We start from the raw sequence: 18,788 nt of genomic DNA, 5'->3' as shown, positions 1-18,788 counted from the left end.
GGTGAGTAAGTGAAAGGCCCTCGGAGATAGCGTCATCGCGGGAGATTCCAATGATTCTGAACGCTTTGGTTTCAACAGCGTGAAGACGAGCTAGGTGTGAGGCAGGAGCACCAGCCCAGAGTGGAGAGCAGTATTCCATTGAGCTGCGGATGAAAGCCTTGTATGTGGTGAGGAGCTCAGGTGTGCCAAGGAAGGACTTCGCGCGACGGAGGATGCCCAGTCGGCGACTGGCTTTGGAGGCCAGCTTGGAAATGTGGTTTTCCCGGGAAAGATCATGGCAGATAGTGAGACCCAAAAGCTTGAGTGACAGAACTTCTTGGAGAGGATTATTCAGAAAGTAGATGGGAGGGTTGTCCAGTCAGTCTTTTCGGAGAGACATCGTAAGAGTGTGAGATTTGTCAGGATTGAAAGACATGTTCCACTTGTTTGCCCAGTCTGTGATTTTGTCCAGGTCTGCAGAGAGTGAGGAGGCTCAGACTGCCGATCTGAGGGATGAGGAATGGAGCGGCAGAGAGTGGAGTCATCAGCAAAGAGATAGAGAGGATTTTCAAGAGAGTCAGAGAGATCATTGATGAAGACCAGAAAATGCACAGGGCCCAGAACACTGCCTTGGGGAACTCCCGCCTGAACAGGAAGAGGAGATTAGAGAAACCCATTCAGGGCCACACGTTGACTACGACGAGAGAGGAAGTCCGCCAGCCATGCGTGGAGATTTCCATGGATACCAAAGGAGGAGAGTTTGGTGAGCAGAGCGGGGTGCCAGACCGTATCGAAGGCACGTGATATGTCGAGGGAGACAGCTCTAATTTCCTGTTTGGCATTGAGGACCTCCATCCATTGTTGAGACAGCAGAAGCAGCATGTCCATAGTAGAGTGACCTGGTCCGAAACCAAATTGATGATCAGAGATCAAGCCATTGGAGAAGAGGAAAGATTTCATATCCGAAGCAATGATGGATTCCATGACTTTGCTGATAATTGGGAGAAGGCTGATTGGTCTGTAGTTGCTGGGATTTGTTTTTGCACCTTTTTTGTGCAAAGCGGTGATGTTGGCTGATTTCCAAGCAGATGGCAGTTGACCTTGAGCAAAAGAGAGGGCGAAGAGAACAGAGAGAGGGAGTGAAAGAGCGGAAGAAGAGGATTTTAGGACCCGTGGGCTGATGCCGTCAGGTCCAGTTGCAGAATCAGAATCAGAGTCGAGGGTTGACAGAAACTTTTCCACCTTGTCAGGAGGAAAGGACACGGAGTCCAGGAGCAGCTGGGTACGACTGGGTACGGTGGGTAGAGAGAGGGGGATGGGTTTGGGACACAAGATTTGGAGGCAAACACAGAGTTGAGGCATTCAGATTTTCACGTGCGGAGTCAGCTGTGTAGCCGTTTGAGGTAAGGGAGGGGATGGAGGGGGAACAAACATCAGAAACAGATTTGACCAGACGCCACCAGGATTTGGAAGAGGGAGACAGATAAGAGAGTTCGGTCTTGAGAACAGAGAGATATTGTTTCCTAGCTCTCCTGAGGGTGGACACACACTTGTTTCGGGCTTTGTGAAAGGAAATGAGATTTCCTTCTGTTGGATTTGCTTTCCAGGAGACGAAGGCAAGTTGTTTCTGGGCAACAGCCTCACCACAAGATTCTGTGTACCATGAACGGGAGGAAGGGTATGACAACAGAAGACGAGATGGGATAAATCTGTGCATGAGAGAGAGCAATTTACTTTGGAAGAATTCCCAGGATGAGTTTATGTCAGAGGTGGTAGAGATGGGAGACCAGTCCAGATGATTTATGGCTGCCTGAAGACCGTGCCAGTTGGCCTGAGTGAAATGCCAGACTCGTCGACGCTGAGCAGGCTCCCTGAGAATGGTCAGAGAGATGTCCACTTTAACAAGCACATGATCAGATGAGCCGATTGGAGCAGAAGAAGAGCAGCAGACATTTTCAGGGAAGTTAGTCATAACCAAGTCCAGAAGAGAAGATGCTCCGTTGACTGAGATCTGGGTCGGGAAATTGACAGATTGTGTCAGTCCCAGTGAGTCGCAGAAGTCCTTTGCTGAGGAGCCATGGCTGGTGAGAGAGGTACCCACACCCAGCCAACTGGCATGGTGACAATTGAAATCACCACATTAAGATACCACGTATCCACGTATAAGACGTGATGCAACCCTGCATGTATAAGACGTGATGCAACCCTGCATGTATAAGACGTGATGCAACCCTACATTGTATAAGATTTGAGGCAACCCCACATGTATAAGGCGTGATGCAACCCTGCATGTATAAGACGTGATGCAACCCTACATGTATAAGACGTGATGCAACCCTACATGTATAAGACGTGATGCAACCCTTCATGTATAAGACGTTATGCAACCCTGCATGTCTAAGATGTGAGGCAACGCTGCATGTATAAGACGTTATGCAACCCTGCATGTATAAGACGTGATGCAACCCTGCATGTATAAGACGTGATGCAACCCTACATGTATAAGACGTGATGCAACCCCACATGTATAAGGCGTGATGCAACCCTGCATGTATAAGACGTGATGCAACCCTGCATGTATAAGACGTGATGCAACCCTGCATGTATAAGACGTGATACAACCCTACATGTATAAGACGTGATGCAACCCTGCATGTATAAGACGTGATGCAACCCTACATGTATAAGCCGTGATGCAACCCTACATGTATAAGATGTGATGCAACCCTACATGTATAAGACGTGATGCAATCCTACTAGCGAATCCCCAAAAAACGTTGGTGCCATCTCATTTTGATGTAAATGATGGTTTGGAGGCAGGAGAGTGGAGGGGGATGGAGAAAGGACATTTGTATTCGCAAAGAGGAGTGTATGAATCACGTCACATGTGTATGAATCATGCTCGTTGATTACATATTCAGATATAATTTGCTGTATTTTAGCCGAAAATTTTAAGCTTGATTTTTACTTGTCCAATTAGAGTAAATGCTGATTCCGATAATGAAGAAGCTGTCACGTTTCTTTTGTCCTACCCCATTAACTTAATATATCAATTTCCTCATCTCCTATACATGATGATGCTACTCTTACACAGTGAATTCAATCTAACTCGATAACTATATCCCTTTAAAATATACTGGCACACCATCAATGTCTGCAACTTTTGATCCTCCCTCTTTTGTCACTTAGTTTAATTGTCACTAAGTGAGAATTATTGTTACATCTGGTAGGGGAGGATGCGGGATTCAAGGCTCAAACCTCTGTGGCAGAGTCCAAAGAGCAAGATCAATCAAAGATGTGCATTCAAAGTTTAAAACTCATTTGTATTTGGACTTTGCTACTGAAAAAACAAGCACATCTATTTTAAAGCATTTTCTGCATTGTTACCTCTGCCACCAAAGGTGGATGGAGGTTATGTTTTCACACCTGTCTGTCTGTTTGTTACTTGCCCGAATAGATTCCGGCAAGTATGTTGGTTGGTTGGTTTGTCTTTCTGTCTGTTTGTGCGCAGTACTACATCTACATCGTTGCACATAGCATCGCCATACTTTACACACATATTTGCCTTGCCCTGGAATAGACTGTGTCCAATTTTGAACTCTCTAGGCCCAAGGTCAAGCTTGATGTCACCCAAAACGTGAAAATCTTTAGATTTTAATCTTACAGCCGCCATGTTGATGCTCGCTGTCACTGCATATAAGGAAGCGAAACACGCCTCAGAGCTGTCACATTCACAATCGCTATGTCGTATGTACTCCCGATACGTGTTTCCTTCATTGTAAAAACTACCAAGTCAACAGTTAAAAGGACTTTGAGCCGATAGGTGTTACAGCCTTGGCAAGATCGATGGAGACAGCGATCTGTGAGCTTATACACCGCCCAAATAGCTATGCTGGCTATGCTGCTAGTTATACACCGCCGGCAAGAGTATACATGCATATATTTCAAGAGTATACATGTATAGATATAGATTTCTCGCCATTTTGATCCAAAATGGCCGATAAAAAAAACTACACTCCGGCAAGACCTCGGTCTCTGACCGATTTTTCATTTGTTTGTTTGTTTGTCCGGGCGATATCTCAGCCATTCTTTGAGCTAGGAAGCTGAAATTTGGGCACAATAGTGAGCATGTGCTTTGGCAAAAACGTTTTTTAAATTAATCAATTAATTGATTAATTATTAATTATTTAATAATTATGAATTTATTAAGTACTTATTTATTTTCATTCTCATCTGGGCAATATCTCAGGCACCTTTTGAGCTTGGAAGCTGATATTTGGACATGACAGTGACCAAGTGATGTACATATAAAGGATATTTTTGATTTATTGATTAATGAATTAAATGATTACGTATTTAATGATTTGATTACATAATTAATTAATTTTCAAAAAGTTACAGTTTCAGATGAAACTGTGGTAGTTTAGGTATGCTATCAGTCAATTGAGTAATAATTTCATTCTTTTACGATTATTATTTATTTATTTTCATTATTAATCACTTATTTATTTTCTTTCTCATCTGGGCAATATCTCAGGCACGTTTTGAGCTCGGAAGCTGATTTTTGAGCGAGGAATTTTAGGTATGCTACTAGCCAATTGATTAAGAAATTAATTATTTTATAATTATTATTTATTTTAATTACGCAATTAATCAATCAATTATTGTACACCTTTCCCTCCCAATACCGTCTCGATGTGCTACACGGTGGCAATGCCACACGCTGGAGGATGTTATTTATTTATTTGGCACGGGGGTGGTGTACTATGAATGTATCTGTACTTGTTTTAATTATTTTTGATAGAAAATAATTTTAAAACAAGTAAAGATACATTCAAAGTATACCGCCCCCATGCCAAATAATTAAATATCCCACAGCGCAGCATTGCCGGGGTGCCTCCGGCGCCCGGCAATACCGCAGTGCAGCTCATAGAGAGTGCATTGGGAGGGAGAGGTGTGCAATAATTGATTGATTAATTGCATAATTAAAATCAATAAAGGGTTATCATAAAATGTTTTCATAATCAATTGGCTAATAGCATAACTAACCAGTGGTGCTTCATCCGAAGATGTATCTTTTGGAAATTTAATTAAATAAGTCATTAATAAAAAATAAATAATTAATTGATTAATCAATAAATATAATTCATCGATTAAATGATTAATCAATAAATCAAAAATATCCTTTATAGCCACATCACCTGGCCACTGACATGTCCAAATATTAGCTTCCTAGCTCAAAAGATGCCTGAGATATTGCCCAGATGAGAAATAAAATAAATAAATAATAAATAATGAAAATAAAGAAATAATAATCATAAAAAAATGAAATAATTAATCAATTCGCTAATATAACACATAAACCACCACCATTTCATCAGAATCTGTAACTTAAAAAAAAAATTTTTTAGCCATTAATCCAATAATTTAATTAATTAATCGATTCATTGATTAATTGATTAATCAATAAATCAAAAATAGCCTTTGCAGCCAAATCACTTGGTCATTGGCATGTCCAAATATCATCTTCCAAACTCAAAAGGTGCCTGAGATAATGGTCAGAAGAGAAAGGAAATGTATAAGTACTGAATTAATCACTTATAATTAAATAACTCATCAATTAATTGATTAATCAAAAAACAAAAAATAACATTTTTGACAAAGTACTTGCTCACTATTGTGCCGAAATTTCAGCTTCATAGCGCAAAGGATGGCTGAGATATCGCCCGGACAACCAATAAAACAAGAAAGAAAACAACCAGAGTGAAAACTGAGTACTCCCTTTCAGCGTGCGTCACTGCCGAGCCCCCTTTTGTGCCCGGCAATGACGTTATGCAGCGCCTGGAGATGGCATAGGAAAGGAGCGGTGTAGAGTAATAGCATTCCCAACCTACCTCTTAGTGTATGTGAACTTCTGATCAATACAGAGCTAGCCTTACTGGAACCCAATAGTTGCACCTTTTGAACTGACCTTACCAAATATACTGAGCAAATATTACAAAATCCTCCCTCTTCAAAATTGGAAAGAGTAATGATTTTAATTGTCATCATATCCTTTAATGACTCAGTGTGCAGGGAGTAAGTGCAAAATTCCTTTTTAGCAACTGATATAGTCGAGGATTCGAGCCCTGACTGCTCAAATTGCAGGACCGCATTGTTTACACAGCTGCAGCACCATCTTTAGAATGGCGAAGAGAGGAAGTGTTGAGGTAGCAGAAGGTTCAATGGTTAAGGGCAATGATGTTGAATCCCGTGGGGGAATTTTGCAGCAGTTGCTGCCAAGCTGCATCTCATTCAGTTATCAACTCCCAGCTGATACCATTCAGGGCACATGATGACATCAAGGCTTCCTCCCTAAGGCTTTCATTTGTAGCTCATTCCAAAATGTCGATCTTGTATGACAACCAATTTGTCATTATTTATGACCCTAACAAATGTTACGTCCACAGTAACGAAATCAAAGCCAGTACTTGATTAAATTTGAGTGAAAATATTTTTTCAATGTCGACCATATCAAGACTTTACCTAAAATTTCCTCCTGTCCTACAGATTAAAGCTCATGCTCCAAATTTTACAGGTAAAATGCAATGGATATGGCTGCCCTTTCCAAAAATATCCTCCAGGAAAGTAATATATATATATATATGACTTAATGATGTCGTATACTTCTTCTGATTGTATCCTACAGTGTCTTCAGAAAGTAGTCACACCCCTTGACGTTTTTCACATTTTGTTGGGTTACACCCTGAATTAAAAATGGATTCAGTTGAGATTTTTCTTTTCGCAACTTATCCACACACAATACGCCATAATGTCAAAGTGGAATATTTTTTTTAGAAATGTTTAATGAAATAATTGAAAATGAAATACAGAAATATCTAATTTACATAAGTATTCAACCTCCTGAGTCAATACTTTGTAGAAGCGCCTTTGGCAGTGATTACAGCTTCGAGTCTTCTTGGGTATGTTTGTATTAGCTTTGCACATCTGGATTTGGGGAGTTTCTCCCATTCTTCCTTGCAGATTTGCTCAAGCTCTGTCAAGTTGGATGCGAAGTGTTGGTCCAGAGCAATCTTCAAGTCTTTCCACAGATTCTCAATGGGATTCAAGTTTGGGCTTTCTTTGGCTAGGCCACTCTAGGACTTTCACGTTCTTATTCGGAAGCCATTCTAGTGTTGCTTTGGCTGTATGTTTGGGGTCATTGTCCTGTTGGAACATAAATCTCTGCCGCAGTCTAATGTCTTTTGCACCCTGAAGCAGGTTCTCCTCAAGGATTTGCCTGTATTTGGCTCCATTCATTGTTCCCTCTATTCTTACAAGTCTCCCAGTCCCTACCGCTGAAAAGCATCCCCACAGGTTGATGCTGCCACAACCATGCTTTTTACGGTAGGGATGGTGTTAGATAGGTGATGAGCTGTGCTCGGTGTCCGCCAGACGGAGCACTTTGCTGTCAGGCCAAAGAGTTCAATTTTCCTCTCATCAGACCACAGAATATTTTGCCTCATGGTCTCAGAGCCTTTCCTGTGTCTTTTGCACATTCCAGGCGTGCTGTCATGTGCCTTTTTCTCAGGAATGGCTTCCGTCGAACCACTCTCCCATAAAGTCTAGATTTGTGAAGTGCTGCAGAGACTGTTGTCCTTCTGGCACGTTATCCCATCTCAGCCAAGGAACTCTGTAGTTCTGTTAGAATAGTCATTGTGTTCTTCGTCAACCTTTCTTACCAACGTCCTTTTTTGCCTGGTTGATCAGTTTGGTCAGACGGCCAGCTCTAGGAAGAGTCTGGGTTGTTCCATATTCTTTCCATTTCCTAATGATGGAGCTCACTGTGCTCTTGGGAACTTTCAACACTCGAGAAATAGTTTTATACCATTCCCCAGATCTATGCCTCCTCACAATTCTATTTCGGATTTCTACGGACAGTTCCTTGGATTTCCTGGTAGAATTTCTGCTTTGGCATGCACTGTCAACTGTGCACTGTCCTTATATAGAAAGGTGTGTTTCTTTCCAAATCATGTAAAATGAATTGAATCGGCCACAAGTGGACTCCAATGAAGTTGTAGAGACATCTCAAGGATGATCAAAGGAAATTAGATGCACCTGAGCTCAATTTGGAGTGTCATAGCAAAGGATTTGAATACTAATTGACTCAAGACATTTCAGCTTTTAATTTGTAATTTTTTTTTTGTGCAGCCTCATCAACGTGCCAAAGTCTGAAGCTTCGGCCTAGTGTCAGGTGTGCTGATAGATTCTTTATTTATTAGACATTATACGGACGTAAATGAACACTCGTTTTACTCTGCTCGCGTTGCACATCATATGCAGCGAATTTCACCTCCCTGCACCTTGTATTTATGTTGTTTTTTTTTAAACCGCTTCTGTACACCGCCCTTGAAGCTCGGTTTGCAAGCCACCATCTACAACACCAATAGAAAAGACATAATTACTCTTTTATGGAAAATGCTTTTCCAGTTTGTTTTATCCTCAAAAACAGACCGAAGTGAACACACACTCGTGTTAAAAGATTGACCTTTAAAACCTACCCTTATGAAGGGGGACAGACATCTGTACAAACACACACACTGACATTGTGTTTTATATGGTAGATTGCACTGCATATAGTATCCTATAGGAGACTTTTGGGATGCCCTATATAGACTTCCTTGATAGGACATTTTGTTCAGGGTAATCTCATCACATTCTCGAGTGACCATTATTTATAACTAATACGTTAGTTACTGTATGATATAAAGAAACATGAACATGTCATTGTAAGAGATACAGTGCCAGCTTTCCCTGTTTACAGATTTGTGTGGGTTGCACCCATAATGGTGAACAGTTACACAGAAGGATTTTTTAAAACATGGGGTTCCCAAGGACCATACCAAGCCAACAAGGACAATATTTTCATGATGATAAACGTAATGCAACACCATTCTTTTCCCACAAGAATATTTATTTTCTTTCACAGCACCTGTCGTTTTCATCATGTTTTCTGTAAATTACGACTATAAGGGCTCACTCCATTCCCGCATCCCCTTCATGATTTCCCATGCTGTCTTATCCGCATCCACTGGAAGATAATATCCGCATCTACTGTTGGTCACTGATTGCCTCTGTCGCCAACCCACTTGTATCTGCCCATTTGGGACTAATTATGCTGCTTGTTTACCTCTTCTCACCTCAGGGTGTTGATTTCCACGACAATGAGGAAAAGTCGGAGCAGCTTGGACCTTGGTGATGAAGAGGTAATACTAAAATAAATAAGTCTGTCTGTGTGTACCAGTCTTTGTGACATTTGTTTTTTGTCCGTTGTATCTTCACCTGCAACAATCATGAGCAGGCGTACCTGGCGTTGACCGGCGATGTTCTAATCCTGTTGACATTTTGAAGAAATCTTTTTTTTTTTCTATTCCCCGACTTACACACAATAAGGAAAATGTATATTTGATATATTACACCCCCTCCACTCCCAAGACACACTAATCGGGGATAATTTAATGTTACTTTTCAAATACAAACACGTGAAAAAGTAAGTACAGTACACCCCATGTAAAGTTTTGACTTTTTCAACATATTTCAACATACAGCTATTTGATCTTCATTTCAACAATATTGATAGACTAGCAGAAGTACCCGGCATTGCCGGGCGGGGGAGGGGAGGGAAGGGGAAAGGGGAGGGGAGGAGAGGGTGGGGGAGGGGAGAAGAGGGGGGAGGGGGAGGGGGCGGGGAGGAGAGGGGGATGGGGAGGGGAGGAGAGGGGGATGGGGAGGGGAGGAGAGGGGGGAGGGGGAAGGAGAGGTGGGAGGGGGAAGGGGAGGGGTGAGGGGAGGGGGAGAGGGAGGGAGAAGGGGAAGGGGGAGGGGGGAAAGGGAGGGGGAATGGGAGGGGGAAGGGGGAGGGGGAGGGGAAGGGGAAGCGGAAGGGGTAGGGCGGAAAGGAAGGGGTAGGGGAGAAAGGGAGGGGTAGGGGGGAAATGGAGGGGGAGGGGAGGGGAGAGGGTAGGGTGGAGGGGAAGGGAGGGGAAGGGGAGGGGGGGAAGGGTAGGGGGAGGGGGAGGGGGAATGGGAAGGGGAAGGGGTAGGGGGAAAGGAAGGGGTAGGGGAGAAAGGGAGGGGTAGGGGGTAAATGGAGGGGGAGGGGAAAGGGGAGGGGGAGGGGGAGGGGGGAAGGGGAGAGGGTAGGGTGGAGGGAGGGGGAAGGGAGTAAAGGAAGGGGTAGGGGGGAAATGGAGGGGGAGGGGAGGGGAAAGGGGAGAGGGTAGGGGGAAGGGAGGGGGAAGGGGAGGGGGGAAGGGTAGGGGGAGGGGGGAGAGGGAGGGGGGGGGGAGAGGGAGGGGGAGGAGGGAAGGGGAGGGGAGGGATATAGATGGTTACTGGCAATTGATCACATCCACAAATGATGTAATCCACACAATTTATGTACTTTACATAACGTTAATAGGAATACATGGCCGTGTAGATGGGAAATACAGTTTGTTTGAAATAAATCACAAATATCAGATGAACGTTTTTAAAATTTAGAACTATTCTCACTCAGAGTTAAGCATCACCGCAATATTACGCGGTTGCTTCAACGTTTTCTGTGAATTATATGTCATCATTGTGAGATTTTTTTGGATTTTTTTTTTTAATGAGATTTTTATATTTTAAAAAAACGGCAAAAAAGCATCAGAACAGCTGTGAAAAAGCATCAAAACAGCCGTGAAAAAGCATCAGAACAGCAGTGAAAACGCATCAAAACAGCAATGTAAAAGCATCAAAACAGCAGTAAAAAGCATCAAAACAGCAACAATTGTCCGGTGATTTTTCAATCACCGCAGCTAAATGTGTTGGAGTAATTAACTATTTTCCTTCGTGCCTTTTTTTGTGTGTTTTTTTAATACACATAAATACATAAAATCACATAAAATACACATAAATACACATAAAAATCAGATCAGAATCAGAATCAGAATTGATAATCTCACAATCATCACAACACACCAGACACGTAGTTAATTACGCAGTGCATCCTTGTAAACAATGTTCTTTGTCTTTCCTTGTTCGGATAGGATGTATAGATTGTTCTCTTGTCCTACCCGACTACATCCTACGTATAGTTGGCCATGGGAGAAGCACGGGGAATCAAGGTTCAGTCCGACCACCTTGAGAGATTGTCCTTGCGCCTTGTTGATGGTCATGGCAAAGCTGAGCCGTACGGGGAATTGGAGCCTTTTGAACTCGAATGGCAGATCAGATGGTATGATTGGTATCCTCGGAATGAAGACCTGTTCCCCGCTATAGTTTCCCGTAAGTATGTTGGCCTCAATTACGTGAGGCATCAACATTTTGATAGCCAGTCGTGTGCTGTTGCACAGTTTTGGAGGATCGATATTTCTCAGGAGCATGATTGGAGCACCTTCCTTTAGATGGAGTATGTGGGGAGGCACACCCAGAGGTTGTAGCGAATTGAGGAATTCTACCGGGTAATGGACAGTCTCGTGGTCGTTTTGGATTAAGTCGACAGATCGGTAAGTTCTTAGATCCCCAGGAATAGTCTGCAGAAGATCCAAATTGATTTTGTCCACTGCATCGTTCTTTTAGGCTAGAATTGCCCTTTCACAGAGCCAGGAGTGATTTCGGTAGTTGGCGGGGATGTTGGGGAAGACGTTCGCCTTGAGTTCGTCAGCCGTGGTGACATTGTTGCCGCATGGTACGATGTCCAGTCCATCTTCAGGGCACGTCTCCAAATCTCCGTTTCCGATCTGTAACAGCTTCGCTGAAAAGGCACCTGCGGCTACATCTCCATGAAGGGTGACACGCATGTTGGTGCTGAGTTTCAACTTCGTTCCTGTATAAAGGCATCTCCTCTATGGTCAAAAATGACGAAGTTCATCTGCCTTGGTTCCCCGTGGTATGACAGGCAGGGTCTGTCGGAAATCCCCTGCCATCAGAAGAGTAATGCCTCCCATGACAGTCTGATCGTTTCGAATATCTTGCAGTGTGCGGTCAACTGCCTCCAGTGCAACTCTGTGAGACATTGTGCACTCGTCCCAGACAATGAGTTGGCATTGCCGAAATACCTCTGCGACAGCCGATGACTTGGAGATGTTGCACATTGGCTGCTTCGTGTTAGTAAGGTTGAGTGGGCGGTCCGGCCCCCGGGGAGAAGAGTGGCAGCAATTCCGGAAGAGGCAACAGCTAGAGCAATCATCTTTTTCTGCCTGATTTTTGACAGGAGGAGGTTCATAAGGAGCGTTTTTCCAGTGCCTCCAGGTGCGTCCAGAAAGAACAATCCACCTTCAGAAGAGTGTATGCTCGCCAGCACTTGCATGTAGATCTGTTCTTGCTCCACTGTCAGTCTTGGCTCGTTTTCATTGATGTAGTTTTCCAACTCTTGTGCGTTGTATGAAGTCTCTCGGAGTACTTCCCGAGCCAGGTGATTCTGTTGTTGTCGCTGTGTTACAGGAAGGCCAATGACCTCCAGCGAATGTCCTCCAAGAGAAAGCAGTTTGTCTTCTATGAGTACTAAGGCTTCATTGTAGATCGCATCGGAGTAGTCTGCTTCAGCATGAACCTGTCTTGCCCTGTGGAGAATGTCCTCGCTGAGATCGTCACGATGGTTATTCCACAGTTGTACCGGATTGGAGAGACCGCAAGTTTGTAGCATGATGGCAAAGAGATTTCTCAATAGGGCTGGAGAGCGTGAGACTGCTGCTTCTTCTAGAGTGGCATCCCAGTGGCTGTCATCCTCCAGAAGGCCATGCAGGTGGCAGGCTTGGCGGAATGTGTTGCAAACCTGGCCGTTGAACGTTCTCAGTTCTTGGAAAGAGATGGGTCCTTTGACATGATGGGGTAGAAGGCGCAGGAAGAAGCATTCGAAATTGTTTGGATGTACAGTGTAGACTCGTCCAATTGCATCTGAATGGCGAATGTCGGGATGTCCCACAACTCGTGCTCCTTGTGTATGTCTTTTCCACGTCTTACTGCCAACCACCCAGGTGTAGTACTGTGGGACTTCATTGTAGATGAGTGTTTTGGCGAATTCGTCTTGTTGACACAATTGGAAGAATGCGGTAAGTGTAGTTGAACTTGGTGGTTCTGCTGCTTTTTGCCTTGCGTTGCCTTCTGTGAAATACACTCTCTGGCCATTCTCAAGATGTACGGAAAGATGTACAACGGTTGGGTAGCGTTCGTGGATAGGGAAGTTGAGAACTCTCCAGATAGCTTCGTTACTACTGACGTAACGCCCCAGCAGATATGACTCGATCTCGTCGTTTTTGTTCCTCTGAAGGCCGAACATCGCCATGTCCGAACCTTTGTTGACGTATTTGCACATGTATTTGATTGATTTCACTGAGTTGCAGAAATCAACATTGGGATGAGCCTTGAACATTTTAGAGAGAAGTGGACAGTATGGTACAATCCATCGGTTGTCAACGTCTATGCTTCTGGTCTTGGAAATTGAAATAGATGTTTCAGATCCACCGCTTTCAGGCTTTCTCCTCCGGTAAAGTGGGTATCCATCCAGACCAGTCTGCGTTTCCTTGAGAAATGCCCTAGGATATCGCTTGGTGCATTTACCGTCCTTCATACACGGAGACGATGGATTCAGCCGGCCGCAAGGGCCATGCACCATCTGCGTTTTGACGATGTTGAACAGCTCTGGATCCTCATCAGGGTTTGGAAGTTCAGCACTGATAAAAGAGTCTACATTGGAAGCGTGGATCTTTTCTTCTAGCCACACCAGAATGTGGGCATGGGGCAGGCCTTGTTTGTTTGCCATTCAATGGTGTACATGAAGCATCGGACAGTCCCGAAAACTTTGCCCTTCTTAATCGTCTGCATGAGTTCCTTCTGTTTCTGGTGGAATACCCTTGCGACAATGTCATGGCGATGTGTTGGCTGCTGGTTGATCATCAACTCTCGCTTAATTTCTTCCCACTTTGGATTACAGGTGAAGGTAAGGAAAAGGTCGGGGCGACCGTAATTGCGTACGAATGCCATCGCATCCTGGGTCCGCTCGTGCATGTATCGGGGACCTCCGGTGAACGTGGATGGCAAGATGACCAGTTGTCCCATGTTCTGAACATCTCTGTCATTGTTGACAGCATCCTTGAGGTGTGCGTACGATTCTGCCCTCAGTTGACGTTGGTGGAGCCGAATAAAGAGGAGTCTCTCACTTTCGATTTTGGCATACATGTCGATGATGAACTGGTGGAACAAATCACGGCACTGCAGGATATGATTCATGGAATTCTTTCTGACCATGATGTGGAAGGCATAGAAGTCATTCGCAGATACTTTCTTTCCCTGGCCGCCAGCTTGTTCAACTTCAAAATGATAGCCATCTTGTCCTTTCCAGAAAATCAGAGGGTACTGGAGGGCGTCATAGAATCGGGGAGTCTCCGAAATCCGCTTTGTGCTGTTGTCGCGAAGATGCAGGACGATGTCGCGATTGTTGTACTGCTCTCCTACCATGAGAACTGCAACGTCATTGTTGACTGACTCGTTAAACCGACGTTCGTGCTCTCCGTGAGGACGTTTGTCAGCTCGAGTTACGACCTTGTAATCAGGTGAAGGCATTCTCTCCAATGTCGACTTGAAGCTGTTGACCAGCGCATTATTTGAGTGGAGCATATCTTGTCAGGCGAGGATTAGTTCAGAGCGTAGGTTGGGGAAGTTCTGTGCTCGTCGGGCAGCTTCTCCTCGGTGGTCACCCATAAAATAGATTTGTAAAAATTTCGGTTGCTCACCTGGTTGAGGGTGGATAGAGCCAATGAGGTGGTATACCTGGCCTTGCACCTTGAATGTAGGCATGAATCCTTGCTCAGTGACAACGCGATCTGCTCCAAACGAAGTCATTTGGAACGAAGAGTTGTAATTACGGATTTCCTTCAGGAAGTGTCTGGATTGAGTCGTAGTTGATTGAAGTAGTTCTTTCAAAGGTTCCGGTGGAGATTGGAGAGAAGGCCAAAGGACATTGCCTTCCCTGCAACACATTCCTGGTGTTTCTCCCTTCCATTTCAAGGCATGGCAAAACTGACAGGTGAATGACATGGAGCCAATATCAACGTTTGAGGAGTAGTCAGTGTTCGGATTGTAACTGAATGCAGCCTTCTCCCATGCAATGGCCGGCTGCCGTCTGCCTGATGGTTGCCAGTTGTTGAGTCGTTTTTGGTGCTGTTCTTCTGTCTCCTGCTGTCTGGCCCTCGCTACACTTTGTTGATTGGCGTTTAGACATGCCTCTGTCTCATCCTCTGTCTCTCGCTATCTGGCCCTCGCCACACGTTGTTGATTAGCGTTCAGACGTGCCTCTGTCTCATCTTCTGTCTCTCGCTGTCTGGCCCTCGCCAGACGTTGTTGATTGGCGTTTAGACGTGCCTCTGTCTCATCTTCTGTCTCTCGCTGTCTGGCCCTCACCAGACGTTGTTGATTGGCATTTAGACGTGCCTCTGTCTCATCTTCTGTCTCTCGCTGTCTATCCCTCACCAGACGTTGTTGATTGGCATTTAGACGTGCCTCTCTCTCATCTTCTGTCTCTCTCTCTCTGTCTGGCCCTCGCCAGACGTTGTTGATTAGCATTTAGACGTGCCGTTCTATCATCTTCTGTCTCTTGCTGTCTGAATCTAGAGACACGTTCTTGATTGGCTTGTCGATGGTGAAAAGTATCTTCATCGGTTTCATGGAGTCTCCGATCAGCGATTTTCCTTGCTCGGGAGGTTGAACGCGACAAATTTCTTTTCTTCGGTGCCATTGCCTTTATCACAGTCAGTCTTCCAGTCACTCACTCGTAGACAAATTCAATTTTTTTCACTTTTACGTTTACACGTGGCAATGAAGATTGCAACTTCTGCAATCAAACAAATGACGCAAACGCAAGATTGCAACTCTGCGTCGTGTCGTGGGCGTGGCCAACGTGGCCTTTAATATATATGCCAACAGACTTGGCATTTAATATGTAATATATATTTTTTTCTTGACTTGGGTTTACTTTCTGAACTCAGTATATCAATCTGGTGAGTTTATTTTACCCTTCGGTGATGTCTTTGTTGAAAGAACCATGTCACTGATTGTCTTTCGCAGCAAGAAGTCAATAACAGGATTATATCACAGGGGGCGTGACAAAATGTAAGGACAGGTACATTTGACGATTGGCTTCACAATCGGGTATATAAGGGTTGTTGCGTTCTGTATTAGTGGAAAACAACTGCTGCACGTCTACAAAAGTTATTGCCGCATCCTCTGGAGATGGTCCGTCAACTTGACAATGATGTTTGTCATGGAGTGGTGGCTTTACGAAATTCTGGCAAGAAACAGCGTGCTATTGCTCGGCAGTATGGCATCACTCAAGGTCAGGTGTCAAAGATCCTGAAACGAAATGCTCAGAGGGGTGTCCCTACTCCAATACCGAGGCCAGGACGTCCACGCAGAACCACAAGGAGAAATGCAAGGAGAGATGCCAGCTGCACCGGTTAGTCTGCAATGGCCGTACCAAGTCAGCTAATCGGCTTCGGGCTGAGTGGCAGCAACTGACAAATGTGCCTGTATCCAGAAGGCTAGTCAACCAACGATTGGTTCAAGCAGGCTATCGTGCCTGGCGTCCCCTGAGAAAGCCACGCCTGACCAGACAACACAGCCAGCGCCGATTGCAGTGGGCCAGAGAGCACCGTCAATGGCAGACAGGACACTGGAATCACGTGACCTTCAGTGACGAGTCGAGGTTTTTGGTCTATCGTCAAGATGGCCACGTCCGAGTGCGCAGACAAGTGCATGAAGCCCACAACGAAGATTGTATAGTGCCAAGAGTCCAAGCTGGAGGTGGTGGGGTGACTGTTTGGGCTGCTTTTCATGCAGGGGGCAAAACTGACCTGGTTGTTCTGAATGGAAACCTGAACCAGTTCAAGTACATGGTCATTCTGGAAGAAACATTTTCTTCCATTTGCTCGTGCAGCCTTTCGAGGAAACTTTGTCTTCCAAGATGACAATGCACGGCCTCATCGTGCTCGCATGATCCAACACTTTCTTGCTGACCGTGGTGTAGAGCATATGGAATGGCCTGCCATGTCCCCGGATATGAATCCGATAGAGAACTTGTGGGCAGAATTAACGCGTCAAATCGACAACTTGGACCATCAGCCTACCTCTGTGCGTGAATTGCAGCAGACTATTGTCACTGCATGGCAACTGCAATGTCACTGCATGGCAAGTCGCCGACTGGGCATCCTCCGTCGTGCGAAGTCCTTCCTAGGCACACCTGAGCTCCTCACCACATACAAGGCTTTCATCCGCAGCTCAATGGAATACTGTTCTCCCCTATGGGCTGGTGCTCCTGCCTCACACCTGGCTCGGCTTCACGCTGTTGAATCCAAAGCTTTCAGAATCATTGGAATCTCCTGCGATGAAGCTATCTCTGAGGGCCTTTCACTCACTCACCGCAGGCAGGTAGGTGGTCTTTCTGTCTTCTACCGACTCCTCTCCGGCCTTGCTCCCCCAGCTCTCTCTGTGCTCTGTCCCCCAAATATTCCTACAGGTCGCACAAGATCTGCCAGCCACCCTCTGATGGTTAAACTGCCGAAATCTCGGCTCTCTGCTCACCTTCACTCTTTCATTCCTCTATTCTCCCGCCTCTGGAACAAACTCCCACACTCACTTCAATCACACTCCTCCCTCCAGGTCTTCAAAACAGCTGTTCACCACCATCTCTTATCTTCCCCCATCCAAAACCTTGATCTTTTCTACCCCCACTAATTCACCCCAGATCCACCTTGTTTGAAATTCCAACTTCTTTCCTGGAAGTCTTGGCAGTGTCCATATGTTTTATACCTCTCCCACCCCCCCCCCCCCCCCCTTCCCATGCCTTCCCCCAAAGCCCTCTTCCCTCCCACAGTTCTCTCGATGTCTCCATGTCTCTCGGTCCCTGCTCTCAAATGTTGTGTTTGTGTCCTTCCCCCTCTCTCCCCATCTTGTCTACCGCTCCCGATGTTATTTGTTTTGTGTGTCTGTTTGTCTTTTCTGTGTGATTAATGTTCGCTCTTTCACGAGCCTCGATCTTGTATACAAAAAAAAAAAAAAAAAAAAAAATTCCTGTCCAAACCTTGGCAAATCTGGTGAACACCATGCCTCAACGTGTACGTGCTCTCCTGAATGCTCGTGGGGGTTACACGAAGTACTGAACTGTAATTTTATTGTCCGTAATCCCAGTCATAATTTAGCTTTTGTTGAAAATTTTTTTGGCTAATGTGCGAAATAAAGAGATACTTCTGGAAAACGTACAGAAGTTTAACACAGTACTGTCCGTGAATTGAGTTCGATATCAGTTTACATCACTTTCAAGGATCAATTTATTTACTTCGAAATGTCAAATGTGGTTTTTGTTTCTTTTAAAGGTCACATTAACAAAATCTAGAATAATTTCAACATAATTCCAATGAACTTTTGGTTCGAAGTCATCTTGAAAAGTAAGTTCACCCCCACAAAAAAAATATTCCATATTAAATGTCGTCTGTATATATATATATATATATATATATATATATATATATATATATATGTATATATATATATATATATATATATATATGTATATATATATATATATATATATATATGTATATATATATATATATATATGTATATATATATATATATATATATATATATATATATATGTATATATATATATATATATATATATATATGTATATATATATATATATATATGTATATATATATATATATATATATATATGTATATATATATATATATATATATATATATATATATGTATATATATATATATATATATATGTATATATATATATATATA

The 18,788-nt window shown here is 44.0% G+C and overlaps 1 protein-coding gene across 2 annotated transcripts in view; it reads left to right on the top strand.

Annotated features, from left to right (window-relative positions):
• Positions 1-18,788, top strand: part of LOC137421603 (3',5'-cyclic-AMP phosphodiesterase 4C-like) — a 198,975-nt gene that overhangs the window by 21,356 nt on the left and 158,831 nt on the right. For both annotated transcript variants that reach the window (XM_068107818.2, XM_078771207.1), the window contains exon 2: positions 9,164-9,224. In XM_068107818.2, the coding sequence (XP_067963919.2) occupies positions 9,183-9,224 (42 nt within the window). In that variant the 5' untranslated portion in view covers positions 9,164-9,182. The remainder of the gene's footprint in view (positions 1-9,163; positions 9,225-18,788) is intronic.

This window comes from Myxine glutinosa, chromosome 2, assembly GCF_964187855.1.
Source record: "Myxine glutinosa chromosome 2, kmMyxGlut1.1, whole genome shotgun sequence".
Lineage (NCBI taxonomy): Eukaryota > Metazoa > Chordata > Myxini > Myxiniformes > Myxinidae > Myxine > Myxine glutinosa.
The sequence above is the reverse complement of the archived record's forward strand: the minus strand, read 5'-3'. Positions and strand labels throughout refer to the sequence as shown.